At 37.0% G+C, this 26,644-nt stretch overlaps 1 protein-coding gene across 1 annotated transcript in view; it reads left to right on the plus strand.

Moving 5' to 3' along the window:
* TNKS2 (tankyrase 2) overlaps window positions 1–26,644 on the plus strand; it is a 67,152-nt gene that overhangs the window by 17,316 nt on the left and 23,192 nt on the right. The window contains exons 3-16 of the mRNA XM_049645414.1: window positions 1,342–1,437; window positions 4,621–4,657; window positions 4,822–4,897; window positions 5,462–5,556; window positions 7,696–7,762; window positions 9,683–9,869; window positions 10,860–10,981; window positions 13,311–13,402; window positions 13,490–13,568; window positions 16,206–16,377; window positions 18,566–18,645; window positions 22,693–22,838; window positions 24,473–24,638; window positions 25,525–25,744. Coding sequence (XP_049501371.1) covers window positions 1,342–1,437; window positions 4,621–4,657; window positions 4,822–4,897; window positions 5,462–5,556; window positions 7,696–7,762; window positions 9,683–9,869; window positions 10,860–10,981; window positions 13,311–13,402; window positions 13,490–13,568; window positions 16,206–16,377; window positions 18,566–18,645; window positions 22,693–22,838; window positions 24,473–24,638; window positions 25,525–25,744 — 1,635 coding nt within the window. The remainder of the gene's footprint in view (window positions 1–1,341; window positions 1,438–4,620; window positions 4,658–4,821; window positions 4,898–5,461; window positions 5,557–7,695; window positions 7,763–9,682; window positions 9,870–10,859; window positions 10,982–13,310; window positions 13,403–13,489; window positions 13,569–16,205; window positions 16,378–18,565; window positions 18,646–22,692; window positions 22,839–24,472; window positions 24,639–25,524; window positions 25,745–26,644) is intronic.

Raw genomic sequence — 26,644 nt, forward strand, 5'->3', positions numbered from 1 at the left:
CCCATATCGCTATTTATAACTATTTATACCAGTCCCAGCCTAGCTCAAGTTAGGTCATTTATAATCAAGATACAAAACACTTTACCTAGTAGCCTCTGCCCTGTTCTCCTTTCCTGTGTGTTATCTGAAATTGCTGCTGCCCTCTGCTCACAGCCCTTTTCTAGTTCCTGAGTCATAGACATATAAATCATCAGCTTTAATAATGCAGCATTTTCCAAATACGGTTATAGATCTGCACTGTCCAGTATGGTAACTGAGCACGTGTGATGCAGCTAGTCTGAATGGAGTTATACTTTTAACATACCATATTTCAAAAACCATGAAAGAAAGGAATGCAAAAATCTCAATTTTATATTGATCACAATATAAATATAAATGTTGAGATGATGGTATTTTGGGTATATTGGATTAAATAAAATATTGAAAATAACTTATCCTGTTTTTAATATGGCTACTAGTAAATTTTAAATTACATACGTGCTCCCGTTTTATTTCTATCGGACAGCACTATTACAGGTAGTGGTAGAGTGGAATGAATATAATAACCCTGTCAAAGAACAGGAGGTAGGCTTCCTGCTCTGCATGTATTTGCCTGTCTTTCACCAGCACTTACTTAAAGAGTATGCTAGAATATTTTTTAAAAAATTTTCTTCCATGTTTATGTATGTATTTATTTCCAGAGACAGCACAGAGCCCAATGCAGGGCTGGATCTCACGAAATCAAGCATCAGCTGAACCAACTGAGCCACCCAGGCACCCCTAGAATATCTTTATATAACAAGTAACAGTAGAGAATATAGCTCAAATCTGTTCTTTTCATGTGCTCTAGGATGTAACATAGCAGTTTTGATTTGGGGTTTGTTAACCCTACAGAGTATTTTTCTTTTCTTTTTCAAAGAATTTACCTGTGTGATTTTTTTTTTTTTTCCCTCCTTTTCTAATTCCACAGATCCCTGTTCCCGGGCTTTCATAGCTTTGGAACTTCTATTTTTGTTATGGTAGGACATTCTTTGTAACATAGGCAGTGTTCCTTTGGAATGAGAAAACAAGCTTTTAAGTAAACTAGTCTTTTATTTCTTTATATACTCTGATCTGTCTTCAGTCACAGAGCAAAGGAAACCTGACATTAATCTTAGGGGACATTTATTTAAGGTGTCTTATACATTAAATACAATATTTTCTATATTCTTATCTTTAAAATATAACATTTACCATACTGTCAGGATATGAAAGGTCTTTAAATAACTCTAAGACTTCTGGACCAGAGTTTTTGAGAAAATGATTTACTAAAAGAATATTGTCATGGTTACCATTTTGAAAGGTAGTGTTTCTGTGTTGCAGTGCTCTTACAGCACGGAGCTGAGCCAACCATCCGAAATACAGATGGAAGGACAGCGTTGGATTTAGCAGACCCGTCTGCCAAAGCAGTGCTGACTGGTAAGCCGATGTCCTCTCTTTGGGTATTCCAGGAAGAATATAAAGAATTGAGCTCGCTAGGTAGACAGTCTGCTTCCTGCGGTTAATGATGTCAACTAGATTTTCAAAATGCTGTCAGTTCAATTGTTAACTCTTTTCTACATCTGGACAGTTGATATTTGATTTTTGTGTAAGAAAAGTAAAGCTTTTCTTTTTTCTTTTTAAATTGGTCTTTAAATATGTGATTTCTGCCTTATTTTGGGTCAGGGGTGTTAGATAGTTGTGTGTTACTATCACGTATTCAGGATTTTTAAATGTCCCTGATTTTTCCAAGCAAAAATAAACAATTGGAACAACATCAAAATAAAAAGCTTCTGCACAGAGAAGGAAACAATCAATAAAACTAAAAGGCACCCTAGGGAACAGGAGCAGATATTTGCAAATGACATATCTGATAAAGGGTTAGTATCCAAAATATATGAAGAACTCACAAAATTCAACACCCAAAAAAACAAATAATCCAATTAAAACATGAGCAGAAGACACGAACAGACATTTCTTCAAAGAAGACATACCTGATGACCAACAGACACATGAAATGATGCTCAGCATTACTGATTGTCAGGGAAATGCAAATCAAAACTACAATGAGGTACCACCTCACACCTTACAGAATGGCTAAAATCAACAACACAAGAAGCAGCAGGTATTGGTGAGGATGTAGAGAAGAAGGAACCCTCGTGCACCGTTTGTGGGAATGCAAACTGGTGTTGCCACTGTGGAAAACAGTATGGAGATTTAACTCAAAAAGTTAAAAATAGAACTACCCTACAATGCAGTAATCACACTACTGGGTATTTACCCAAAGAATACAAAAACACTAATTCAAAGGGATAGGTGCACCTCGATGTTTATAGCAGCATTATTTACAATAGGCAAGATACAGAAGCAGGCCAAATGTCCATCAATAGGTAAACGGATAAAGAAAATGTGGTGTGCGCACACACACACATGTATAACATACATACATAGATACATAAACACACACAATGCAATATTACTGAGCCATAAAACAGAATGAAATCTTGCCATTGACAACAACATAGATGGAGCTAGAGAGTATAATGCTAAGCAGAATAAGTCAGAGAAAAACAAATATCATATGATTTGACTCATATGAGGAACTTAAACAAAAAGGGGGGGGGGGGAAAGGGGACAAAAAGAGCAAGAAACCAAGAAACAGATGCTTAACTATAGAGAACAAGCTGATGGTTACCAGAGGGGAGGTTGGTGGGGGGACAGGTTAAATAGGTGATGAGGATTAAGGAGTACACTTGTTGTGAGGAGTATCAGGTAATTAAAAGCTTCAAAAAAAAAAAAAAGAATAGCTTAAAATAAGTGAAATCTCAGAAATTTTTATTAGCCAGTGAATAAGGAAACATCTCATTTTGAAATCAGAGAATTTCTATTTCCAAGCTAAAGCTGCCTAAAAATGCTACTTTTCCAGGCATTGCAGTTGTTCTGCTAAAATTTTTTTGTGATATATATGGTTTTACAAGGTTCTGTATAGGCTGTCAGTTTATAAGAAGTTAAAAAAATAAATGTCCTGATTTTTCAAGATAACATGTTTACCCTTTTAATATACTATTTTTTTAAGCTTTTTTTTTTTAATGTTTATTTAGAGAGAGAAAGACAGAGAGACAGGTGGAGCACGAGTCGGGGAGGGGCAGAGAGAGACATAGAATCCAAGCAGGCTCCAGGCTCTGAGCCTGACATGAGGCTCAAACCCACAAACCATGAGATCATGACCTGAGCCAAAGTCGGACACTTAACCAACTAGGCACCTAGGCACCCCTAATATACTATTTTTTTTTAATGTATTTTAATCTTTTTCTTTTTCTCTCTTTTTTTATGAAACCCTTTCAAAAAGCTCTAAGAGCTCTAACCATTCCCTTTTCTAGACAGAGGATTCTGGCCATACCAATTTCATTACCATGAAGAGTGTCAATTATTGTTCTCGCATAACATATTCATGTCTTTGGAACCTCTTAGGATGTGTAAGGCTTAGTCTCTAGGTTTACTTAGACTGTCAAGCCTTTTCAAGTGGTAGTATCCACTTCAAATGTTTCTCCTTCATCAGACTGTTTCCTTTTAAGCAGCTCTCTGCCATATTATTTTCTGGATTCTTCTTCACTGTGTGATCACCATTAGAATCATGTCCAGTCCAATAGTCAAGAGCCTGAGAGCTTGTGCTATGAGCTCTTGTGCTTGGAATTTGTGATATTTCTTCTGGTACTACTGAGAAAATTTAGACTAGTCCCTCAAAGGGGTTCTAGAAAAGTGAACTGCTGTAACTATAAATCCAGTGTTTATTTCCCCCTTCCCTATTCCATGCTATTCCCTGCTTTTTTCTTTTTAAACACCTTGGGGCTGAAAGAAGCCTTGCACTAGTGATCAATATATAATTTGCACTGTGGGCAGCAGTTTGGATTTTATTTCAGCAAATCAGTAAACACTATCCATTAGGTTAATTTAAGTTATATTCATTTTAAAATTTTGTTTGTATTCGTTTGTAAATATGAAAGCTATAGGCATAAAGAGTTTATATTTGATCCAATTTTTATTTGCATATATTTAAGTAGCATTATAATAAATATAATTTTAGTGTTGAAAAATCTTCTGGATCCATAAAAATGTTAACAATATGTTCAGTTGATAATGCCGTAGATTATCTTTTGTTATCTCTATAATGTTGGTATATTGAATTTTGTTTTGTTTTACCTTTGAGTGAAGTTGTGGGTGCATTTTGTCTGTTGAACAAATAACATAATTGGTTTTAGGAAATTTGGAAAATTCTTTCCTTTACAAAAGAAAAGGAAAAGCTCACCAATAACCTACCACGTAGAACAAACTTTTGAAAGTTTGGTTTATTTTCTTCTTGGCTTTCATTTTTTGGTGAATATTGTTTTCATATAGCTTCATTATGTAATATTGGATTTTTTTTTTTTACTTTTATAAAAATTATTCCATGTTCTTTATAATTATTCTTAAACTGTACAATATTCTCTTAATTAACCATTTTCCGTTTGTTGGAAATTTCGTTTATCTACTTTAAATATAGTTCATGAGGATCTTTATGCATAAAACTGTTACTACTTTTGTGACTCAGTTTTCTTTAATCTCCTTTTTTCCCCTAATTCACAGGTGAATATAAGAAAGATGAACTTTTGGAAAGTGCCAGGTATGTACTGGTGTAATAAATACATACCATGAATAACTTCATCATTAATTTTTTTTTAACAAGCAAACATTAAAAGAGAATGATTTTTTTAATAGTCACATATATGCCTCCATATAGGCTCTGATAAAGAATACAAATTACTAATACATTTTTTTGTGTGCTAGGAGTGGCAATGAAGAAAAAATGATGGCTCTTCTTACACCATTAAATGTCAACTGCCATGCAAGTGATGGCAGAAAGGTACTTCCTTTTGCAACTAAACATGTGTTCATCCTCCTGGTAACATGAAAATGCATTTGTGTCACTAAAAATTAAAACATTTGATGAAGGGGCACCTGGGGGGCTCAGTCATTTAAGCTTTCAACTCTTGATTGTGGCCCAGCTCATGATCTCATGGTTTGTGAGATCAAACCCTGCATCAGGCTCTGTTCTGACAGTGCAGAGCTTGCTTGGGATTCTCTCTCCCTCTCTATCTGCACCCCCCACCCTGCGCTCTTTCTCTCTCTCTCTCTTTCGAAAGAAATAAACTTAAAAAAAAAGAAAACGTTTGATGCAAATGCTAATATTTCTTTTAAGTAATAGTTTGGATTCTTAAATTTAGTAATACTTTATTGAAAATAAATATATAGTTGTTTGCTTCTTATTTAATAACGAGCTTACAAACTTTTATGCCTTCAGTACATATGTTGGATTCTATAAAACCAAATTAATACCTTTATCAAGTTTTTTGGTATTTGGATTTTTACCTTTTCACACATTTTTTTAGCTATTGTTTTAATTTCATTAATTTGATTAATATTTCAGTCAACTCCATTGCATTTGGCAGCAGGATACAACAGAGTAAAAATTGTACAGCTGTTACTGCAACACGGAGCCGATGTCCATGCTAAAGACAAAGGGTAAGTAAGCATTTGAAACAGATGAGGATTTCTCAGATGTTTCTGTCCTTGCAATAATCTCTGTAATCTTATAAAAATCTTACTGTTTGCTAAACAGCATAAACATTATTGAGTTTTTACAATATGCAGATTGCTCTCAGGAATCTGAGAATTATAAAATCTTAAAGCTCCCACTCATAAGGCTTACACTGCATTTAGGGAGAATGGAAAGATAGCTAACAATATAAGATCTCTACCGAGTGTGAGGTATAATAGAGATAGTACTTTAGGAGTTCCCAGGAGGGAACTCTCAGTGATGGCTGTAGTGGCTGGAAAATCCTTCAGGAGGAGGTGATACTTGACCTGGACTCAGTTCAAGAGAGCAGAGAGCTTAGGAAACATCTTTGTGCAAGAGAATCTGTGTGAGAGGAGGTGCTGAAGCATATATTACAACATCTTTAAGAAACAAAGACTAAACCAGTATGGCTGAAGCAGATGATTTATGCAGGAGGGAGAAATGAAGTTTAGGGTTGGAGAAGTAGGTAAGAAGCAAGTTTTAGAAGACTTGGTATTCTAGCCTAAAGAGTTCAAGCTGTGAGCTGCGAGCCATTGAAGGATCTTAACTAAGGGGAAAATTTTTTCTAAAAGAGGGGTTTTAGGGGACACACTCTGGCAGGAATGTGTAGAGTAGTTTGGAGACAAAGAGCCAGAAGGAAAAGAGCAGTTAGAGTAATCATTGTAGGGGTTCAAGCACGATGAGAATCTATAATAATGTTGCAGAGGAATGGAAATGAAGACATAGGTGCAGGAGATATATTACAAGGTACGTATGGCCAAGATTTGTTGACTGAATATGATGAATGAGAAAGGAATACAAAGATAACTACATTTCAAATTCTGAAGCTGAATGACTGAGACCCAGTGATACACATGCTAAAATCCAGGAGGGAAATCTTGGAAGAAAACGTTGAGTTCCCTTTTTTTTTTTTTTTATGTTTATTTTTGAGAGAGAGACAGTGAGCATGCACGAACGGGCGATGGAGGGGGGTGCAGAGAGACAGGTAGAGAATCCCAAGCAGGGTCCATGTAGTCAGGGCAGAGGCCAATGCGGGGCTCGAACTCAAGAACCGTGAGATCATGACCTGAGCCAAAATCAAGAGTCTGGGCACTTAACCGACTGAGCCACCCAGGCACCCCTGAGTTCATCTTTAGAACTCTCGGTTTTATGAGATGATGATGAGGGCTCAAGTAGAGAGACCCAGTAGATAGTTGGGAATGAAATCGGTGCTCGGGAAAGAAATCCTACAATGAAAAATGGTGAGGAAAGCCACGAGCCTTTAAAGAGAGGACAGGTAAAATTAAAGGCTAAACTGTGAGTGGCTCTTCCTCACCAGAAGCCATCACGATAGTGTCTGTGGTAATTAATGAATAAGTGATCCCCAAGGAAGAGCAGCTTAAAGGTACAAGTCAGGATTTTAAGGTTCCACCGTACCTTCCTATACAGAAAGTTCTTTTTCCATTGCCATCATGAAGGAATTGGGTTTTAGTTTATTAAGTAATTTACCCTACAGAATCTGAAAAAAAAAGTCTCAAAGAAGAGCCAGTTTTTGAGCTCTGAGTCTGGAAAAGATTGTAGAAGCCAGGAGGGAGGGAAGTCTGTTCTACACCAAGGGGATAGTATGTGCAGAGGCATCAAGGGAACTGCAAGTGCTTGAGTGTACCATCATTGAAGGGTAAGCTTCCAGAAGGCCAGACCATTGCATGCCAGGGTAAGCAGTTGGAACCAGCTTTCAAAAGCAAGGAAGAACCAGTGAAGGGCATTAAAACAAGGAGTAACTACATCAGATTTACCTTTTAGAAAAATCTGGCTACAGTTTGGAGGGTAAATTGAAGTGGAGGCTGTTTCAGTAGTATAAGAAGAAATAATAAAGGCCGTGGTGTTAGCCGTGCAGGAAAGAAAAGATGGATTTGGAAGCGACTTGGGAGTTAGGATTGTTAGAACTTAGTACTTAAATGGATGTTAAATTCTGTACATTTCTGTGTGAAGGTCACAAAAGCCATTTGCTATTTAAATCTAAGTGTATATTTAAGTTAATTACAATTACGCCTAGGGGATCTGTAATAACACAGACTTCTTTTCACCCTCACCCCATACTGTAGTGATCTGGTGCCCTTACACAATGCCTGTTCTTATGGTCATTATGAAGTAACTGAACTTCTGGTCAAGGTTAGTTCTCTTCTGTTTTTCTTAGAATTATAAAACCAATTTGAAATACATCGTATATCTGTTCACTATGTGTTTTCAGTGCTTGGTGGGTATAGAAGGAATATGTATAATCCTTACATAGATGATTTATAGGTCAGCATTTGACCGCTTTGAGGTTGATGAGGTACCATATGGTTTTATTTTATTTTTTCCAAAAAATTTTAATGTTTGTTTATTTTTGAGAGAGAGACAGAGCACAAGCAAGGGAGGGGTGCAGGGAGGGGAGGGACAGAGAGAGAGGCAGACACAAAATCCAAAGCTGGCTTCAGGCTCCCAGCTGTCAGCACAGAACCCAACACAGGGCTCAAACTCCCGAACTGTGAGATCATGACCTAAGCTGAAGTCAAGAGCCAGAGGCTTAACCAACTGAGCCACCTAGGCACCCCAGCTCTCAGTATTTTTTTTTTTAATGAAGTATTTGTATGTACGTATCTATGTATGTATGCTATTTAAGTAATCGCTCCATTCCACATGGGCCTCGAACTCACAACCCCAAGATGAAGAGTCACATTGGCTTCCAACTGAGCCAGCCAGGTGCCCCCAGGAGTTCCTTTTAATGAAGTTCTTAAACTGAAGTATATTTAGCTGAGGGCAGCTAGGGTGAAAGGAAGTCTAGAAACCATCTGATAAGAAAGATGAGTGAAGGAGCTGAAGGTGTTTAGACTCAAAAAGAAAAACATAAGAGTTGCTTTCAAATACTGCAAAGAATATTGATCTCATTTGCTCCGAATATCAGTAGATCAAAGTTTAAAATACATGTTTAACTCAAGATAGAAGATAACTTGTAATAAGATTTACCTGGTAATTATGAAAAATCATGTTAGTTGAGAATTAGTTTCCCATTATTGAGAATACCAAAAAGGGTAAGGAATTCATTTGTCTTGTGCAGGAATACTGTGGAAGGGATTGTGAGAGATGAGATTGAACTGGAATGACTTCTGTGCTCTGTCCAACCCCATTACTTGAAATGGCTGAAATTAAAAAGACTGACAAGGATGGGGGAGCACTAGAACTCAAACATTGCTGATGGCAATGCAAAAGTAATACAGCCACTTTAGAAGACTATTTGGCAGTTTCTAATAAAAGTAAACCTATACTTACCATATCATCCAGCAATTCCATTCCTAGGGACATAGCATGTGTCCATAAAGGGACTCGTACATGAATGTTCATAACAGTTTATTCATAATAGTCAAAAACTAGAAATAGTCCAAATGCCCATCAACAGAGTAATGGATAAGTAAATTATGGTGTATCTGTACAATGGAATGCTATTCAGCAATAAAAATGAAGTGTTGATACAACATGAATGAATCTCAGAAACACTATATGTGAAAGAAGCTAGACACAAAAGTACATACTGTGTTATTCTATTTTTATGAAGTTCAAGAACAGGTAAATCTAACATATGGTGCTAACAGAATGGGGCCAGGAATTATCTATAAAAGGAGCGTGAGGGAACATTCTGGGGTAATGAAAGTATCCTATATCTTGATTGGGTGATGTTATCATGGCTGTATATATTTGTCAAAACTTGTCAGATTATTCACTGAAGTACTGTGTTTTACCATATGTAAATTATACCACAAAAAAAGAAAAAAAATTAGAAATTGGAAAAGATGCAAGTTAAAGCTTCGTTCTTAACTGTGTTTTTAACAATAAAAGAGTTAAATAAGGCCCTTGTGCATAGGCCTAGCAACAAGCTGCTGGTTTTCCGTGGGGGGAGAAATGTATTTCTGAAATAATTAGTTTGAAAAGTGAACTTTGAGAACATAACTTGTTTAAGCATGCATGATGTTAAATTACACAGTACTAATAATTCTAAACTCTCTTACAAATTGAACACTAAATATATGCTCTACCCTCCTTCCCATCCCTCAGCATGGTGCCTGTGTAAATGCAATGGACTTGTGGCAATTCACTCCTCTTCATGAGGCAGCTTCAAAGAACAGGGTTGAAGTGTGTTCTCTCCTCCTAAGTTATGGTGCAGATCCAACACTGCTGAATTGTCATAATAAAAGTGCTATAGACTTGGCTCCCACACCACAGTTAAAAGAAAGATTAGCATGTGAGTATAAAATGATGAATGTTCAACCTCGAATATTAAGATACCAATAAACTAAAAATTTGTTCTTTCTCACTGTTTTTAGAAATTTTTAAATAATAGCTATGATACCCTTAGCCATGGGTATCTATTGTTTTTCGTGCTAGCATATTTAGTTGGAGGTTTCTACTCGAGAACTTCTAGTCTTAAGATGCCGTGAAAAGAAAATATATTTGTATTTGTTTTTTCAAGTCAAGTTCAATGCTTTTTATATGTATTAGTCTAGATAGTTGGTATGGGTTTGAAAAGAAAGAATTTAGGTTTTGTTCCTATCTTTGGTGTGAGTTTCTGATTAATTTGCCATGAAGTTACAGTGTTATTTGTAGGATTGCTGTCTTGTAAACATAGTCCCCAGATTTTACCATCTAATATGCTTTGGTATGTAGGCAGTTCTATGGTTTTCGGTCTATAACTGATACAGATGTAGTGAGAAACAGCCACCTGGTTCAGATACAGTATTACTACATAGAAGTAGGAAACTGGTGTTAACATTTGGATTCTTCTGGAACAATAAAGGCTAATGGGTGGTGTCACAAATCTGATGCATGAAAGGAATGTTGAGAAAATACTCTTTCATTTGTTCATCAGTAGGTGGCTCTTAAAAATACTTGATTTTCTGGTCACCAGTTCTCTGATGTGTGAGCAAAATTACCTGCTGCTGCCATGCTAGTGTAGGGACCATGATCACTTTTTGTTTTATTTGTTTACTGAGAAAAATTCTCTGCTTTGGAAAATTCTTAGAACTCTCAGGTCTGGGAATACATTGCAGTACTCTGGGTCCCTACAGACCAAAATAGACCCTGAGTCAGCCATGGGCTAAATCTGTGTATACATTTGGGGATGAATTGGGTCATAACTGAGAAAAGCTGGTATAGCACTGTCTCCCTTTTGGGGGGTTATATTTGGAGAATATCTTCAGAACCTCAATAATTTACATGCTTTTTCTTCATCTAGATGAATTTAAAGGCCACTCGTTGCTGCAGGCTGCACGGGAAGCTGATGTTACACGAATCAAAAAACATCTCTCTCTGGAAATGGTGAATTTCAAGCATCCTCAAACACATGAAACAGCATTGGTAATGTTTCAGATTAAAGTTTTTAAGATGCAATAACCAAAAACATGCTAAACTAATCATAACGTCATACTTCTTTTGATGACACAGAATAACATAATGTCCTACTTTTACTAATAGAATTGTTTTAAAGATTTGTTTTTTTTTAAATTAGTACCTGAACATGTATAAAGAAAAAATTTCAAACAGTACAGAAAAATAGACAACCTCACCCCTCTAAAAGGCAATAGTATTATTCATTTAAGTATCCTTCCAGAAAAAAAAAAACTATTCATATACTGACATATATTATAGGTAGCCTTTTTACTATCATAATAGTACATATCATTTCCTTTTTTGTTACATAAATTGTAAATGCTTGTGATCGAGAATTTTGAACCCACTCAGAGTAATGAAAAAAAAAATAATTCTGCCATCCATATAAAAACCACTTGCTTTTCCTTCCAGTATTATAATTTTTTTCAGAATCAGTCTAAGGTCTGTATATATCCCCTCTATACTGTGTGAATAATGTGTCTATGTGAGTAGAGGCTGCTTCTCAGATAGAGGTAGTAACACTTCTGTGGAGCTGTAACAAAGTAGATTAGAATTGGACAGTCTGTGGAAAAGCAGAAAAGAATGGGATCTAGTAGGGATAAAGTGATGGCAGATAGGGAATGGTGTAATCAGACTGTCTTAGAACTAACGGTTTAAAAGGAACAAAGTCAGTGCTGCTGTATGAATTGCAGAATGTGCTTTGAGTGAGGGAAGAGGACCCTAAGTAAACAAATATGGTTAGGGGCAAATTTAACTCATAGTCCTACTTACCTAGTATCTTGTAGATAATTCATTTTCTTGGTTATTGGTTAATTGCCTTCCTTATGCCATGATGTAAACTATGTGAAGGTCATGTAGGAACCTATCTATAACACATTTTAGGCCTTTTTGCCACTCTAGTTGTAAAAAATATCTAAGCAAAAAAAATGGTAAAGCTGCAGACTAATAAGAAATGCTAGTGCAAATTATCAAGATGGTGCAGAGAAATCTAAAAAGACTGACAGGAAAATTTTCTGGTCTGAAAAGCTAATACTATATATTATTTTCCCTGTAAGTAGTCTGCTATTAAACAACTTATTTCTGTTACTAACGTTAAAACCTACTAGGAGTTAAGTATTGGTGGATAGTTGTGCAGGGAGGGGCAGTATTTTCCAGGCTTCCAGAAATTACAGGTGCTGCCCCAGGATGGGGCTGAGGAGTAGGAGTGCAGTTTTGAGATGAATGTGATCAAGAATTCTTGGAAATAAACTATTTCTATTTTGTGTGCTGCCCTGATAGATAGATGTCCTGGGATGGTAACTCCCGACATACCAAAGGAGCTGTGTTTACCAGTTAGAAATGGTTTTTATTGAGGGCAAAGGAATGATTTTGGTGACAGCAACAACACAGAATGAATCTGAAGCAGTCATGAAGATCAGATAAGCTTTATAATTAATAGGTTAAAGTAAGAGAACAAATTTCGTATGTACTTTGAATTTAGATATATAGAACAACTTAGCTTAACAGTTATCCAGAACTTTTATTCCATGAATTCTCAGGCTTCAATTGAACTTAGTATCTTTACATTTGTTGAACACCTATTGTATAGGAGTATTATCCTGGATATTAGAGATGCAAAGATTTTGGGACATGACCATGAGATACATACTAGGTTTATAACTGGCAAATCCCCACTTCCTGACTCCTTTCCTCTTTGACGTATCATAGATATAGATGCTACAGCCTTCATTGTAGAGCATTTCATCTTCTCCCATTGATTTTGACTAATCCAAGCTCCTTATTCTGTTGAAGCAACTAGTTGAGAAAGAAGTAAATACTAATCTTGGCAGCTATTTGATCCGTGCTGTTACCAAGCAGCCTCCAGAGCTGATAAGTGTCTTTTATTTCTTCATGTAAAGAAACTCCAACCTTTGGGGTGTTTCATTAATTAACCTTTAAAAATAACATAAATACCATGTTATGTGGGAATAGTTTTAAAAGGAGCATTGGTCACAGTAATTTGAATTTTCATCACATCACTATTGACTTTTTCAAAGATGTAGGACAACTGTAAAACTCAACCAGAATATTTAGTAACAGATACCCTCTGGTAAATAGGATTTGCAGGCCCTGCCAGAATTTGGTAACTGTTGTACATTTTATCCAATAGAAAGTCTTTGAGTAGCAAAGTTAGGTCAAAAATAAAACAAAGAAATTAAATAACTTCTTGGTTGTTCTTGATTGGAAACACAAATGTTCTTAAATAAAAATCAGTCTTGTATAGTCCTTGATTAATGCTGCAATTTAAATTATCTAGCATTGTGCTGCCGCATCTCCGTACCCCAAAAGAAAGCAAATATGTGAACTCTTGCTAAGAAAAGGAGCAAACATCAATGAAAAGACTAAAGAGTAAGTATACATTTAGTAATTAAAAATTATTGACCTTTTATTTTTTGGATAATATATTCACTGTCTGGCTGACTTTTTCTTTTTAAGATTCTTGACTCCTCTACACGTGGCATCTGAGAAAGCTCATAATGATGTTGTCGAAGTAGTAGTGAAACATGAAGCAAAGGTATACTTCCTTTTTGGTAATCTTTGGTAATCCAGTGAGTTATTTCCTGTTTAGCAGGTGAAATACCTGGCTTCCTAAACTGTATTCTCTCTCACGAGTGCTATTTCTTTCGTCTTAATCTATACTTAAAAATAGACTAGCAGGTACTTTTCCTTATCTGATTTTTTGCTAGGAAACCTAAGGATTTATTCAAAAGTACATGCCTTAAATACATGCTTCCTTCTCCATTCCTGTTACCCACACCCCACTGGTCAAGTTTACCTTTGAGGTCTTTTTTTAACAATACTCTTGAGAATATCCTCAGCTGGAGACACACTGATTCTGACCCATCATCTCCAGTCTCCTCTCACTCATGTCTTCTGTTCCTTGGTTACCATGATACTCTTGTTATCCCCAGCCACAGTCTTTCTTACTGTCTGTTATTTCTGTGACTAAGCCAAAGGACTTGGAACAGAAGGAAGTAAATTATTTAAAAAATTCGACTCCCCATTCATAGCTCCCCATATTGGGAAGTCAGTATTCTTTAGTTGACATTTGTATACAAAGCATTTTATTCTTAGAATACTTATGTTTTCATCAGGCTAGAGATCATCACTTGTTACCCAGGAACTTTAAAAAATACCACTCAGTAAAAGATACACATGGCATCCCAGATTGGAAGAGATGACAGTCATCTAATTCAACAGCTCTCACAGTTTTTAGCCACAGAACCTTGCCTTTTCCAAACAGAATCTTGAGTAGAAACTCATTATGTAACAAAGAATGGAGCTGCTCTGAATGAAAGGAAAAGAAAGGAGTAGAGACCCTTTAGCCCTTGGGTGGCCCCAAGGCTCTTCCCTAAATGTGCTTTGCCAGAATAGTTTTCTGATCTGTCCTTCTGTGGGATCCCACTCAAGGAATCACTCAGAATTCTTTCTACAATTTCTTGTTTGTGTTTCCTTTCACTGTTCTAATTTCTCTTTGATTTGGGGGAATTCTTGATAATGTATAATCTCAGTCTTTCCTATTGTAAATTACTGAATAAAATAAAGTTTATTTCTGCTTGACTGCTTGGCATATCTCGTCTGTTCTATAACTTTTCATAGGTTGCTTTTTTCATACATGTGGTGCATTACTAGAAGAATATCTGGATACATACTAAATTTGAGTTGTGAAACTCAACGAAGCAATCTTGATGAGGGTGACAAACTATCCAGGTTTGTTCAGGAACTGTGGGATTTCCAGAAACAGGACTTTCGGTGCTAAAACCAGAGAAATCCCAGGCAAACCAGGACAAGTTTGTCACCCTGATCTTCACACAAAGTGGTACCCAAATAAAGTCAAGTGGGATGTATTTCACATTTCAGTGAGTTTTGTTTTGGGAATAAATAGATTAATTGTCCTGAGCATTTTAAATCAGTTTTCAGTTTCCAAAAGCATGGAGACTAGCTCTCTATAATCTAGTTTGAGATTCATTGAGAAAGTCTTAATATATTCCTGTTCAAATATTCTCCAATTCTATGAATATGAATTGGACGTGTCTCAAATCACACTAGTGGCCACAGGATTGATTACTGAGGAACTTAATTTCTCACTTATGTTTAAAGAATTACTTCCCTGGTAGGGAGGGGTGCAGGTAGAGATGAGATGGGGGAATTAACATTTTACTATGTTGTTTTATTACATACCCATCAGTTTCTCCCTCTGTCCATACGTGTATATATACATATTACATATTTCAGAATAGTTTGCAAATTGCTATACACTTCTCCCTAAATATTTCCATATAGGCATTATCTAGAGGTCAGTATTTGTGTACAGGTTTTTGGTGGGATCTAAAACTTATGTGCACTGAAATGCACAAATCTTAAATGTACATTTGCTGAGTTTTGACTAACGCATACACCTGTGTAACCAAAACTTACCAAGATATAAAATGTTATTTCATGGCAGAAGCAGGGCCCCATCCAAGGCAATCTCCACCCATAAGGCAACAACCATTTTGATGATTTCCTATATAGATTAGATTTGCCTGTTCTAGGCCTTCATGTCTATGGAATCATACAATACATACTCAGTGTAAGGCTTTCTCTTCAGTATATTTTGGAGATTGATCCATGTACCAATAGCTTGTTCCTTTTTATTGCTTAGAAGTATTCTGTTGTGTAAATGTATGTGATGTGTTTGTGTATCTATACAGATTATATTTGGATGATTAAAAAAGGTAGAAGATTAAGCCGATAGGAATAAATGTTTTCAATGCTAACTTAGTCTCTGGCTTTGTTACTGTCGTGTATCTTGAGGGTTAGTCTCCGCGTTTCTGGACTTCAGAGATCTTTAAAAACACACGGATTAAACTTTTTTAGGCAGTGTCTGCCTCAAAATGCAGTAAATTTACTAATACTTGAATGTCAAACACAACTGTTATTCAACATTTCCTGCTTTTAACCCAAAAAAAGGTCTTTTCTGGTATCGGCCTTCATGAGTTAGTGAATTTATGCTCTAGATTTGAGCAAAAACACTTGTTTTGGCACCAGATAAGAGGCTTCATAAGAGAATAATTGGGATTTTTAAATCAGTAGCAAGTGTTAAATTCATAATTGGATGGTTTTAAGTTTTGTGTTGCAGGCTAATTTTGGCTTTTTCTGCATTGTTAAGGTTAATGCTCTGGATAATCTTGGTCAGACTTCTCTGCACAGAGCCGCACATTGTGGTCATCTGCAAACCTGCCGCCTACTCCTGAGCTATGGGTGTGATCCTAACATCATATCCCTTCAGGGCTTTACTGCCTTACAGATGGGAAATGAAAACGTGCAGCAACTTCTTCAAGGTATTAAATGCTTTCATGAAATCAACTTTTTAAAATTATCCTTTAGGGGCGCCTGGGTGGCTCAGTCGGTTGAGCGTCCGACTTCGGCTCAGGTCATGATCTCACGGTCCGTGAGTTCGAGCCCTGTGTCAAGCTCTGTGCTTGACAGCTCAGAGCATGGAGCCTGCTTTGGATTCTGTGTGTCCCTTTCTCTCTGACCGTCCCCCGTTCATGCTCTCTCTCTGTCTCAAAAATAAATACGTGTTAAAAAATAATAATAAAAATAAAAATAAAATTATCCTTTAAATTTTTTCACATATTACATGGGAGTTGGTAGTAAAAAGAAAATGTAGACTATTTGGCTGTTATTTCATAACTTTTTCTACTCAGTGCTGCAGATGTCATGAAGTCTTAGTTATGATTTTCCAGTAGTGTTTTCTGCCCAGTTTCTCTTAAGTTTTTATCTAGAAAATGTTTAAGAGTGAGCTATAATAGTTGCTATTTCTTTAAAGAAAGGAAAACATAAAAAGGTAGGTGTCTCTTAGTTGATCCATAATGATAAATAATACTCTAAAGACTGGCCCTACCTCTTCGCTGTTTTATTATCTCCTTTATATATGAGGCATGTAGAATTTGTACCAGGTAACCAACTATTTGACTTAATAAAACATTTATTGAATCCCTGCATATTCATTACATTTTTAAATATTTAGATCAAATATCTACATTATGCCTAGGTTATACGTTTCAGCCTAGAAATCTGGTCCCGTAAATTTGAAAGTGACTTTGACATCTCAGGGCTCAAATGAGAAGAAATCTAACAGATCAAGCCTCTTATATCTTTAACAGTTACTTTTGATGATCCTTATGCCTGTGGTCTTAGAAACCAGCTTTTGAGAAAAACACTGAATAGATGAAGGCAGGTTGGTAAAACCTCCTGGAAACTGCCAAAGCTGAACTAACTACAAGACTCTTTGAAGATTCTCTTTAGTTCCCCGTATACGATATGTTTGTTCTGGTGTCAGGTTTGGGGTTATAACACTGGTCCTATTCACTTGCATAGTGTTGGACATTTACAGTCTTGCTAGTTTTATGCTAAGCAATTTCTTATCTTTCCAGCGAGTTTCTTAAATTGTCAAAGTAGAATTTCCAGGTCAAAGGATAACATGTAATTGTTGAATCATCTTCTAGAAAGGTTTTTAAGTACCATTTTATACTCCTACTGACAGTGTATGACAAGACCTGTTTGTCAGCGCTAGTATGATTCTTAATCTTTTCGTTGGGTGAATGTGTGTGAATTTCAGAAGTAATAGATGCTTTTTTTTAATGCAAAATATAGAAATATTGTCAGGGTAGCCTCCCCCATTTCCACCTTGCCCACTAATGGATAAAAAAGAAAAATCTAGTATCGCAGTATTTTAATTTGCATTTCTAAGATACAGGTTGCAGTATTTTTTCCTTTTTTTTTTTTTATTTGCCTTCATAATTTTAATGTTATGTTATTGCCTGACATATTTTTCCTAACTGATTTGGGTCCTGCCTTGGTGTACTACTCTAAGATGCTTTTTTACTCCAGGTATAAAAATATTCACTTAGATTGTCTTTGAGTATTTTTAAGGTTTAATTTTTTATCCTTCAGTCTTCAATCCATTGGAATTTTTGTTCTAAGATACAAAGTACATGTTTTCTTTCTTTTCTATGAGATTTTAAGTGAGCTATAAAACAAAATTTCAGACCTGAAGATGACTTTAGTTATCTTCTAGTCCATCTTTTCTCTTTTTAGAACTGAAAAAATCTGAGGCCCTTCACCCCAGTTCAGATAGCTAGTTAAGGGCAGAACCATGGTTAGATCTCTGGCCATTGCTCTCCTAATGTAAAGCTTTTCCACCATCCAGTGGCCTTGGTTGTAGAATATGCCATCTTTCATCTATTTTACATTCCGTTATATTGTTTAAATCACAGTTTATAGTTGTTATTTGCATTTACATACATTTTGCCTGTTTATATGTTTAATGTTTCCCAAAATTCTTTTTTCGTCTCGAAAAAGTTCTTAACAGTGTCTTAATGGTTTTCCCCTACTACCTTGGAGATTTATTATGTAATCTACCAAACTGCAAAAAGAACTTTACTTTGAGATAAGATGCCTCCCTTAAAGCTTGGTCCTGCTTTCTAAATAAGAGCTAATCACTCTTTCCTTCTCTGTTTTTAGAGGGCATCCCATTAGGCAATTCAGAGGCAGACAGACAATTGCTGGAAGCTGCAAAGGCTGGCGATGTAGAAACTGTAAAAGTAAGATACGATCTTGTGTTTTTGTTAACTTTTGGGTTTTATTTTCACGGTGTTTAATGTATCTGTACTGTTGTAATGAAGAGCCTAGTTATGTATATGTGCCTTGTTTTAAAAGGTAAATAATGAGGGACAGCTGGGTGGCTTAGTCGGTTAAGCGTCCAGCTCTTGATTCCAGCTCAGGTCATGATCTCACAGTTCATGAAATTGAGCTGACAGCACAGAGATTCCCACTCTCCATCTCTCTCTGCTCCTCCCCCATTCACAGTCTCTCTCAAATTAAAAAAGACAAAACCCTTAAAAAAAAAAAAAAAAGGTAAATAATGATAATCTAGTTCTTCTCTCCAAGTAAGGATCATTGTGCAATGAAAGAAACTTTAGTTTCACATGCATCTCAGTAAATACCTCACAATCACAAACTTAATTAAGTAAACTGCATGTTTATGGAAATACATTTTGTCTAAAGCACCTATTCATTTGTCCCTTTAAAAGAATAAGATACCAAATTATTGTCCATTGTTTACATATGACACATAAAACAGGAATGGGGAAAAGAACGAAACAGTGTGTCACTGTGTCTACGTATTTCTTCTGGTTTCATTTCTTTGCCCTTTTCTACCACTGTGTTGTCACTTTTCGGATCCACTGTCTCCTAATAATCTTCAGTTCATCTAGCCAACTTCAGTTCGTATGCGGCCCATCTCCTGTGGTTATCCTCTGTTGAATTACCCTTCTTCACATTTTGCTTTACTTTTTACCATAGAGTCATATGTAGTAGTTGAATGCCTGTACCAGATATTTCTGTTACCTACAGAAATTGCATATCCCAGTAAATAACTCGGAGCCTAACATTCTGAAAGAGCAAGACTATTTTTCAATTCACCTAATATAGGTTAAAATTAACATGTTTTATGAATTAAATAATTCTTCAGTAACGCAATGGGTGTTATTTTTTCACTGTTGCCCTCAGACTTTTTCAAAAACAGTACTGGTCCTATTTGAGGGAACAGTGATAGGTAATAAGTTTTATAAACGAAATTTGTTGATGTGTGACAGAAGTAGCCAAATAAAACAATTTCACTGTGTTTCTTTTGTGTCCTCAATCCTGAACAGACTCACCACACAAAGATTTCCTGAGAATGAAATATGTTGGTGGCATCTGAACTTGAGCTCTAAGGAAACTTATTCACTGTCCTTTTAAATATAAAAGAGACCTCTGAAAGTTGATTTAAATGTGCACGTAATCTTTTCCTGCTGCTTTATGTGGGTAGATAGTAGTATAATCATCTCCAAGTAACTTTAGATTTTATTTTTTAAATAATTTCATTTTTCAAAGAAAAAAACACCACTATAATGCAGTCTTATTGTTTGATATGTTTTATATTTACATTCTCATTCATTTAAGTAGGAGGTTAAATAAGATGCTGAAAGGAGGACTTGGTTTCTATTACTGAATACTGCTGACTTATAGAAAAACAAGTCACTTGAGTTAAAAGTAGTGAGCTGGTTCTTTTTTTTCTGGAAAAGTGATTAAAAAAGTAAAAGCAAGGTGCCTGGGTGATTAGTCAGTTAAGCATCCAGCTCTTGGTTTCAGCTCAGGTCACGATTTCACAGTTCGTGAGTATAAGCCCTGCCCCACACCAGGCTCTGCACTGGTGGCACAGAGCCTACTTGGGATTCTCTCTCTCTCCCCCTCTCTGCCCTTCTGCTCGCACTAGCACTCTCGCGCGCTCTCTCTGTCTCAAAATAAATAAACACTTAAAAAAAATTAAAGGCAGGGCTCCTGCGTGGCTCAGTCAGTTAAGCATTGACTCTTGATTTTGGCTCAGGTCATGATCTCACAGGTTTGTGGGATCAAGCCCTGAGTCAGGCTCTGCTCTGACAGCATGGAGCCTGTTTGGGATTCTCTGTCTCCCTCTCTCTCTCTGCCCCTCCCCTGTGCACATGCTCTTGCTCACTCATTCTCTCAGAATAAATAAATAAACTTTAAAAAAAATTAAAGTCAACTAGTTAAAGGGCTACCAGCTGATTTGAGTGGGAGTGAGGGTGCTGGGTTAATTTTAAACCCTTGGGGCGCCTGGGTGATTCAGTCAGTTAAGTGTCCAACTTCAGCTCAGGTCATGATCTCACAGTTTGTGAGTTCAAGCCCCACGTTGGGCTCTGTCCTGACAGCTTGGAGCCCGGAGCCTGCTTTGGATTCTGTGTATCCCTCTCTCTGCCCCTCGCCCACTCGTGCTCGCTCGCACATTCTCTCTCTCTCTCTCTCTCTCAAAAATAAACATTAAAAAAATTGTTAAGCATTCATTCACTTACATATATTCAAGAGCATAAAGCTATATCTGGTATATATAATAGTGGAGACTAGACTTTGTTTTTGTAAAGATAAAAGGAGTCCAGAGCAAGAAAGAGATAAAGAGAAGAGATGGGGGCAGGAATTGGACTTAGAGAACAAAATAATGCCATTGGATTGAGGAGAGCCCTTCCTTTCTCATTCTCTGGGAATAAGCATTAGGCCATCTTCACTTAATCTCTGCTTTTAAAATCACCTGATGGTAATTTATTTCCACAGCCTTCCTAGTCCTTATCTGTCCGTAGACAGGGGACTTGGTGTGAATCACTGGGACAGTGACATCTGCATATTACCCAGTGAACACTCAATTATGTGTTCAGTTGTGTTTGTTTAAATACATCAGGCTAGATATTTCTTCCTAGGTGTTAGAAAACTTGTCTCAGAGTATACAAAACTAAACCGAGAGGTAGGGAGTAAAGCGGCTGGTGATAACTACCCAAACTAGCAGCACATGGCACATGTATTAAAAATACTCATTTTTCAAAGCCGTGAAATACTGTCTCAAATGCAACACTGAATCTGTAGATCTGTCAGCCTCTTGTTTGAAAGTGTAAAAAAGCTTTATCAGTCCTCTGATTAAACCCCCTGAAGTTAAACCCATGGATAGCTACCTACTTTGGTTTATTAGGCTTAAGTTATCCCTGCTTTTAAGGTAGGATAGTAAAAAGTAAGAGTTTTTACTAATATTGATATTCTTTGGACTTTTTTTAAGCACCACAATTTATTATGTTTCTTTTTTCCCCCAAACATTTGTACTTTTCATACAAGCATGAATAAAAATGTTATTCTTACAGCTTTTCTCATTTAGGCTTCCTCATCTAAAGCAAAGAACACAAAAAAATTATTTGACTCTTTTCTTAATTTTCCCGAGGATTATAAGTGTAGTTCCTTGACTACAAGCATCACCTGGGAACTTGTTAGAAATGCAGGTTCTCAGGCCTTACCCCAGACACACTGAATTAGAAAATCTGGAGATAGGATCCAGTACGCACGAAAATTTGAGAACCCCTGTCTAGAGCAGTACTTCTAGAACTTGTAGCACTTCAGACTTTAGTGTGCTTACAGATCATCTCGGGATTTTGTTAAAATGCAGGCTCTGGCTCCATAGATGAGGGTCTGAAATTCTGCATTTGTAACAAAACCCAGGTGATGCCAATACTTCTGTGACCCGGTCTACCTCTATGTATATTTGCCATGAACGATTGCTGATAATTGGTACTTTAGATTACCTTTGTGTAAATAGTAGTAGTGATAATGATAAAATTTACCCACTAGCTTTAGCCTCATCTTTAGGCATAGATGAGAGGACCAGAGGGATGGATTCCCTATAAATGACAAGGTAAAATAAGAATATAATTCCCTTTAAATGACAAGGTAAAATAATGGGGCGTGTGGGTGGCTCAGTCAGTTGGGTGTCCAACTCTTAATGTCTCAGGCTATGATCCCAGGGTCGTGAGATTGAGCCCTGTGTGGGGCTCTGCGCTGACAGTGCAGAGCTTGGGATTCTCTCTCTGCCTTTCTAACTGCCCCTCCCCAGCTCTCTCTCAAAATAAATAAATTTAAAAAAAGAAAATAAGTAGTTTCTGAGAATACTGATTTAATGAGACAAGAAAATAAATCAGACATTTGAAGTTTCTACTAAATGAAAACAAGAAGTCAGGGTAGCCAGCATCATGTGTGTACTGTGTTCCATCCTACAGAAATTGTGCACCGTTCAGAGTGTCAACTGCAGAGACATTGAAGGGCGTCAGTCTACACCACTCCATTTTGCAGCTGGCTACAATAGGGTGTCTGTGGTGGAGTATCTGCTGCAGCACGGAGCTGATGTGCATGCTAAAGATAAAGGGCAAGTACCAAGAATTGCTGCGGCCTCTTTTCCTTTATCTGACCTTTCTAGGAAAGTGTGAAAAAAATTTGTTTAGAAAATCTTTTTCGGATAGTTGGGTCGGTAGCGCTTTTATTTTCAGAGAAGTCTGTTACCTAACACTGGCTTAAATGTAGCTTCTTAATTTCAGTTAAGATTTTACGAGGGATCTGGGGCGCCTGGGTGGTTCAGTCGGTTGAGCGTCTGTCTCTTGATTTGGGCTCGGGTCATGGTCCTAGGGTTCTGGGATCAAGCCCCATATCGAGATTCTCTCTCCCTCTGCCCCTCCCCTGCTCGCACACTCTTCTCTGTCTCTCTAAAAATAATAAGTAAGTAAATAGATTTTATAATGGTTAGCATTTATATAAAGCCTTATTTGTATAATGCTTTGTAATCTTATAATGACTAAGGACATGAGTGTGTTTGATTTTTAATATAGTGAATTTTTCAGTATGCATTGAGGATATTTGAATTCTTCGTGTGTATTTTTCTTTAGAAGTATACAGTTCTCAATTCTAGATAGTCTACAGGTGTTTGTTATATTCTGTGCAATTTAAAAAATTTTTTAAATTTCCTCCCAGACCCTCCAAAAATAATTCCATTTCTGTTTTCAAAAAATTTACGTTCTATAAAATAATAATAAGCAGTGTAATCTCTTATGCAATTCAAAAAATGTGTCAGGGGTGCCTGGGTGACTCAGTCAGTTGAGCGTCTGACTTCGGCTTAGGTCATGATCTCACGGTCTGTGAGTTCGAGCCCCGCATTGGGCTCTGTGCTGACAGCTCAGAGCCTGGGCCTGCTTTGGATTCTGTCTCCTCTCTCTCTGCCCCTCCCCCACTCGCGCGCGCGCTCTCTCTCTGTCAAAAAAAAAAAAATAAACTTTAAAAACCTTTTAAAATAATAAAATAAAAGGAAATATATCAGTTATATGTAATTTTAAGTTAAATCTGTCTTTGTGGGGGCGCCTGGGTGGTGCCATTGGTTGAGTGTCCGACTTCGGCTCAGGTCACAATCTCAACGTTCGTGGGCTTGAGCCCCGCATAGGCTTTGTGCCAACAGCAAGGAGCCTGCTTCAGATTCTCTGTCCCTCCCCTGCTTGCGCTCTCTCTCGAAATAAATAAATATCGAAAGATAAATAAATAGGAGTGCCTGAGTGGCTCAGTCAGTTGAGCGTCTGCTTTTAGCTCAGGTCATGATCTCGTGGTTCACAAGTTCGAACCCTGTGTCAGGCTCTGTGCTGACAGCTCAGAGCCTGGAGCCTGCTTTGGATTCTGTGTCTCCCTCCCTCTCTCTCTCTGCTCCTCCCCTGCTTGTGCATGCGCTCGCTTTCCCTCTTGCTCACTCTCTCAAAAATAAGCATTTAAGGCAAACCATAAGAGACTCTTCAAAACTGAGAATAAACTGAGGGTTGATGGGGGGTGGAAGGGAGGGGAAAGTGGGCGATGGACATTGAGGAGGGCACCTGTTGGGATGAGCACTGGGTGTTGTATGGAAACCAACTTGACAATAAACTTCATATTAAAATAAATAAACTTTTTAAAAGATTTTTTTAATAAAAATTAAATATATATATATATATCTTTGTGTTGCATTCCTTATGTAATTTTTCATTTCAGAGGCCTTGTACCTTTGCACAATGCATGTTCTTATGGACATTATGAAGTTGCAGAACTTCTTGTTAAGCATGGAGCAGTAGTTAATGTAGCTGATTTATGGAAATTTACACCTTTACATGAAGCTGCAGCAAAAGGAAAGTATGAAATTTGCAAACTCCTACTCCAGGTATATTTGCTTACTGTGGACTGGGTTTATTACATAGAATATGTTTATATTTCTAATAACTTTTAATATAAACTTAAACTTGTAAAGGAGTATGAAACAGAGCTAATTCTCTACCTCAGTTTCAGAATAAATGTCATGAACACTTGTATATCTTAATCTGCTAGGATGTTTACCACACACAGATTTATTATATAAAGTCAGCTATCTTCATGTAACAGTTCTCTGATGATTGTCTTAATTTTTCCTATATAGTACTTTAGCCTCAAGACATTTGATGGATTATGTAATTTATAAGCCAGATTTATTTGGCACTAATAAAAGTGATAGTACCTGGTTTAATACAGGTACCAGTGTAGATATTTTACACTAAAAACAAAAGTTAGAGCACTTGGCTGGCTCAGTCGGTAGAGCATATGACTCAATTAAATCTATACTTTATGTCAGTGTTCGTGAAAATTAAAAATAGCATACATGAAAGTCAGTTGTTAATGAAATACTACCTTATTTTGAACATAATGTACAATTTTTATTAAATTGCATTATAGGGGTCCCTGGGTGGCTCAGTTGGTAGAGCTTGCGACTCTTGATCCCAGGGTTGTGAGTTCAAGCCCCAAGTTGGATGTGGAGCCTACTTTAAAAAAATAAAATAATAATAGTAATAATTTAATTGCATTATTAAAGCCCAATAATATTTAACTGCCTCTGTATTCTTTTTATTATAATTTTCTGTGTACTAAATCAAATATAACAACCATGTTCATCTTTAAGGTAGAGTCTCTCCATACAAAATAGGATAGGTTTTTTGGTATAGTTACATTGACTATTCTCTTCTTGACTAAGGGCAAACTTAAGCTAGTACCCCTTTGTCTATTTTTCACATGCCCAGCATGGTGCAGACCCTACAAAGAAAAACAGGGATGGAAATACTCCTTTGGATCTTGTTAAAGATGGAGATACAGACATCCAAGATCTGCTTCGGGGAGACGCAGCTTTGTTAGATGCTGCCAAGAAGGGTTGTTTAGCCAGAGTAAAGAAGTTGTCTTCTCCTGATAACGTAAATTGCCGTGATACCCAAGGCCGACATTCAACACCTTTACATTTAGCAGGTAAGTGAATGAAGTTGCATACCTTTAAGCTGGTGACATCTAAGATTCATTTTATCGGAGTAAAATATTTCCTGCAAGTAAATTTAAAAGATGCAACTCAGATGTCTTCTTTTACCACCGTTATACCGGAGTATATTTGTACAGGGCAACTGTATTTCATGTTCACTTTAGTGCTAGTGTGTTTCATTCGGTAAGAACAATTGAAAGAGGCTCTGCTGGTCACTATGATTTTTAAATCCTCTTTGGTGATTGAGTTTTGGCCATATAAACTTGAAAAATTAGCCTGCTTGAGCCAGCTTTCCTCCTCGTGCTAAAGCTCTCCACTCTTGGGGTAGCTATTAAGCACAAGCAGAAAAAAATCTCAAGACTAAAAAGTTACATAAGCCTATTGCCAAAGTAATTTGTTGTATTTGCTAGTCCTGCCGTAGGAAGGTACTGGAGGCTTCAACAACAAACTTTTTTTCTCACAGTCTGGAGATCAAGGTGTCGGCAGGATTAGTCTCTCCTTGGGCTGCAGATGGCCACCTTCTTACTGTGTCGTCACATGGCCTTTTCTCTGTTGTGTGCACATGCCTGGTGTCTCTCACAGTATGTCCTAATCTCCTCTTATAAGGACACCAGCCAGCTTGGATTAGGACCTTCCCTACCAGCCTCATTTTAACATAATTACCTCTTTCAAGACCTCATCTCCAAATACAGTCCCATTCTAAGGTACTGATGGTTAGAGCTCCAACATAGGAATTTGGGAGACAGTTGAGCACATAACATTTTTACAAGTTTTCACTCATGAAATGGGCACAGTGCAGTTGTTTTTTAGTGCAGGTGTACAGCCTGGTTTCTTTAGCGGCGTGGAAGATGCTAGGGAACGGGCCATTAAAATCCCTGAACTTAAGCTATTGC

Source organism: Panthera uncia, chromosome D2 (assembly GCF_023721935.1).
Source record: "Panthera uncia isolate 11264 chromosome D2, Puncia_PCG_1.0, whole genome shotgun sequence".
NCBI classification, from domain to species: Eukaryota; Metazoa; Chordata; class Mammalia; order Carnivora; family Felidae; genus Panthera; species Panthera uncia.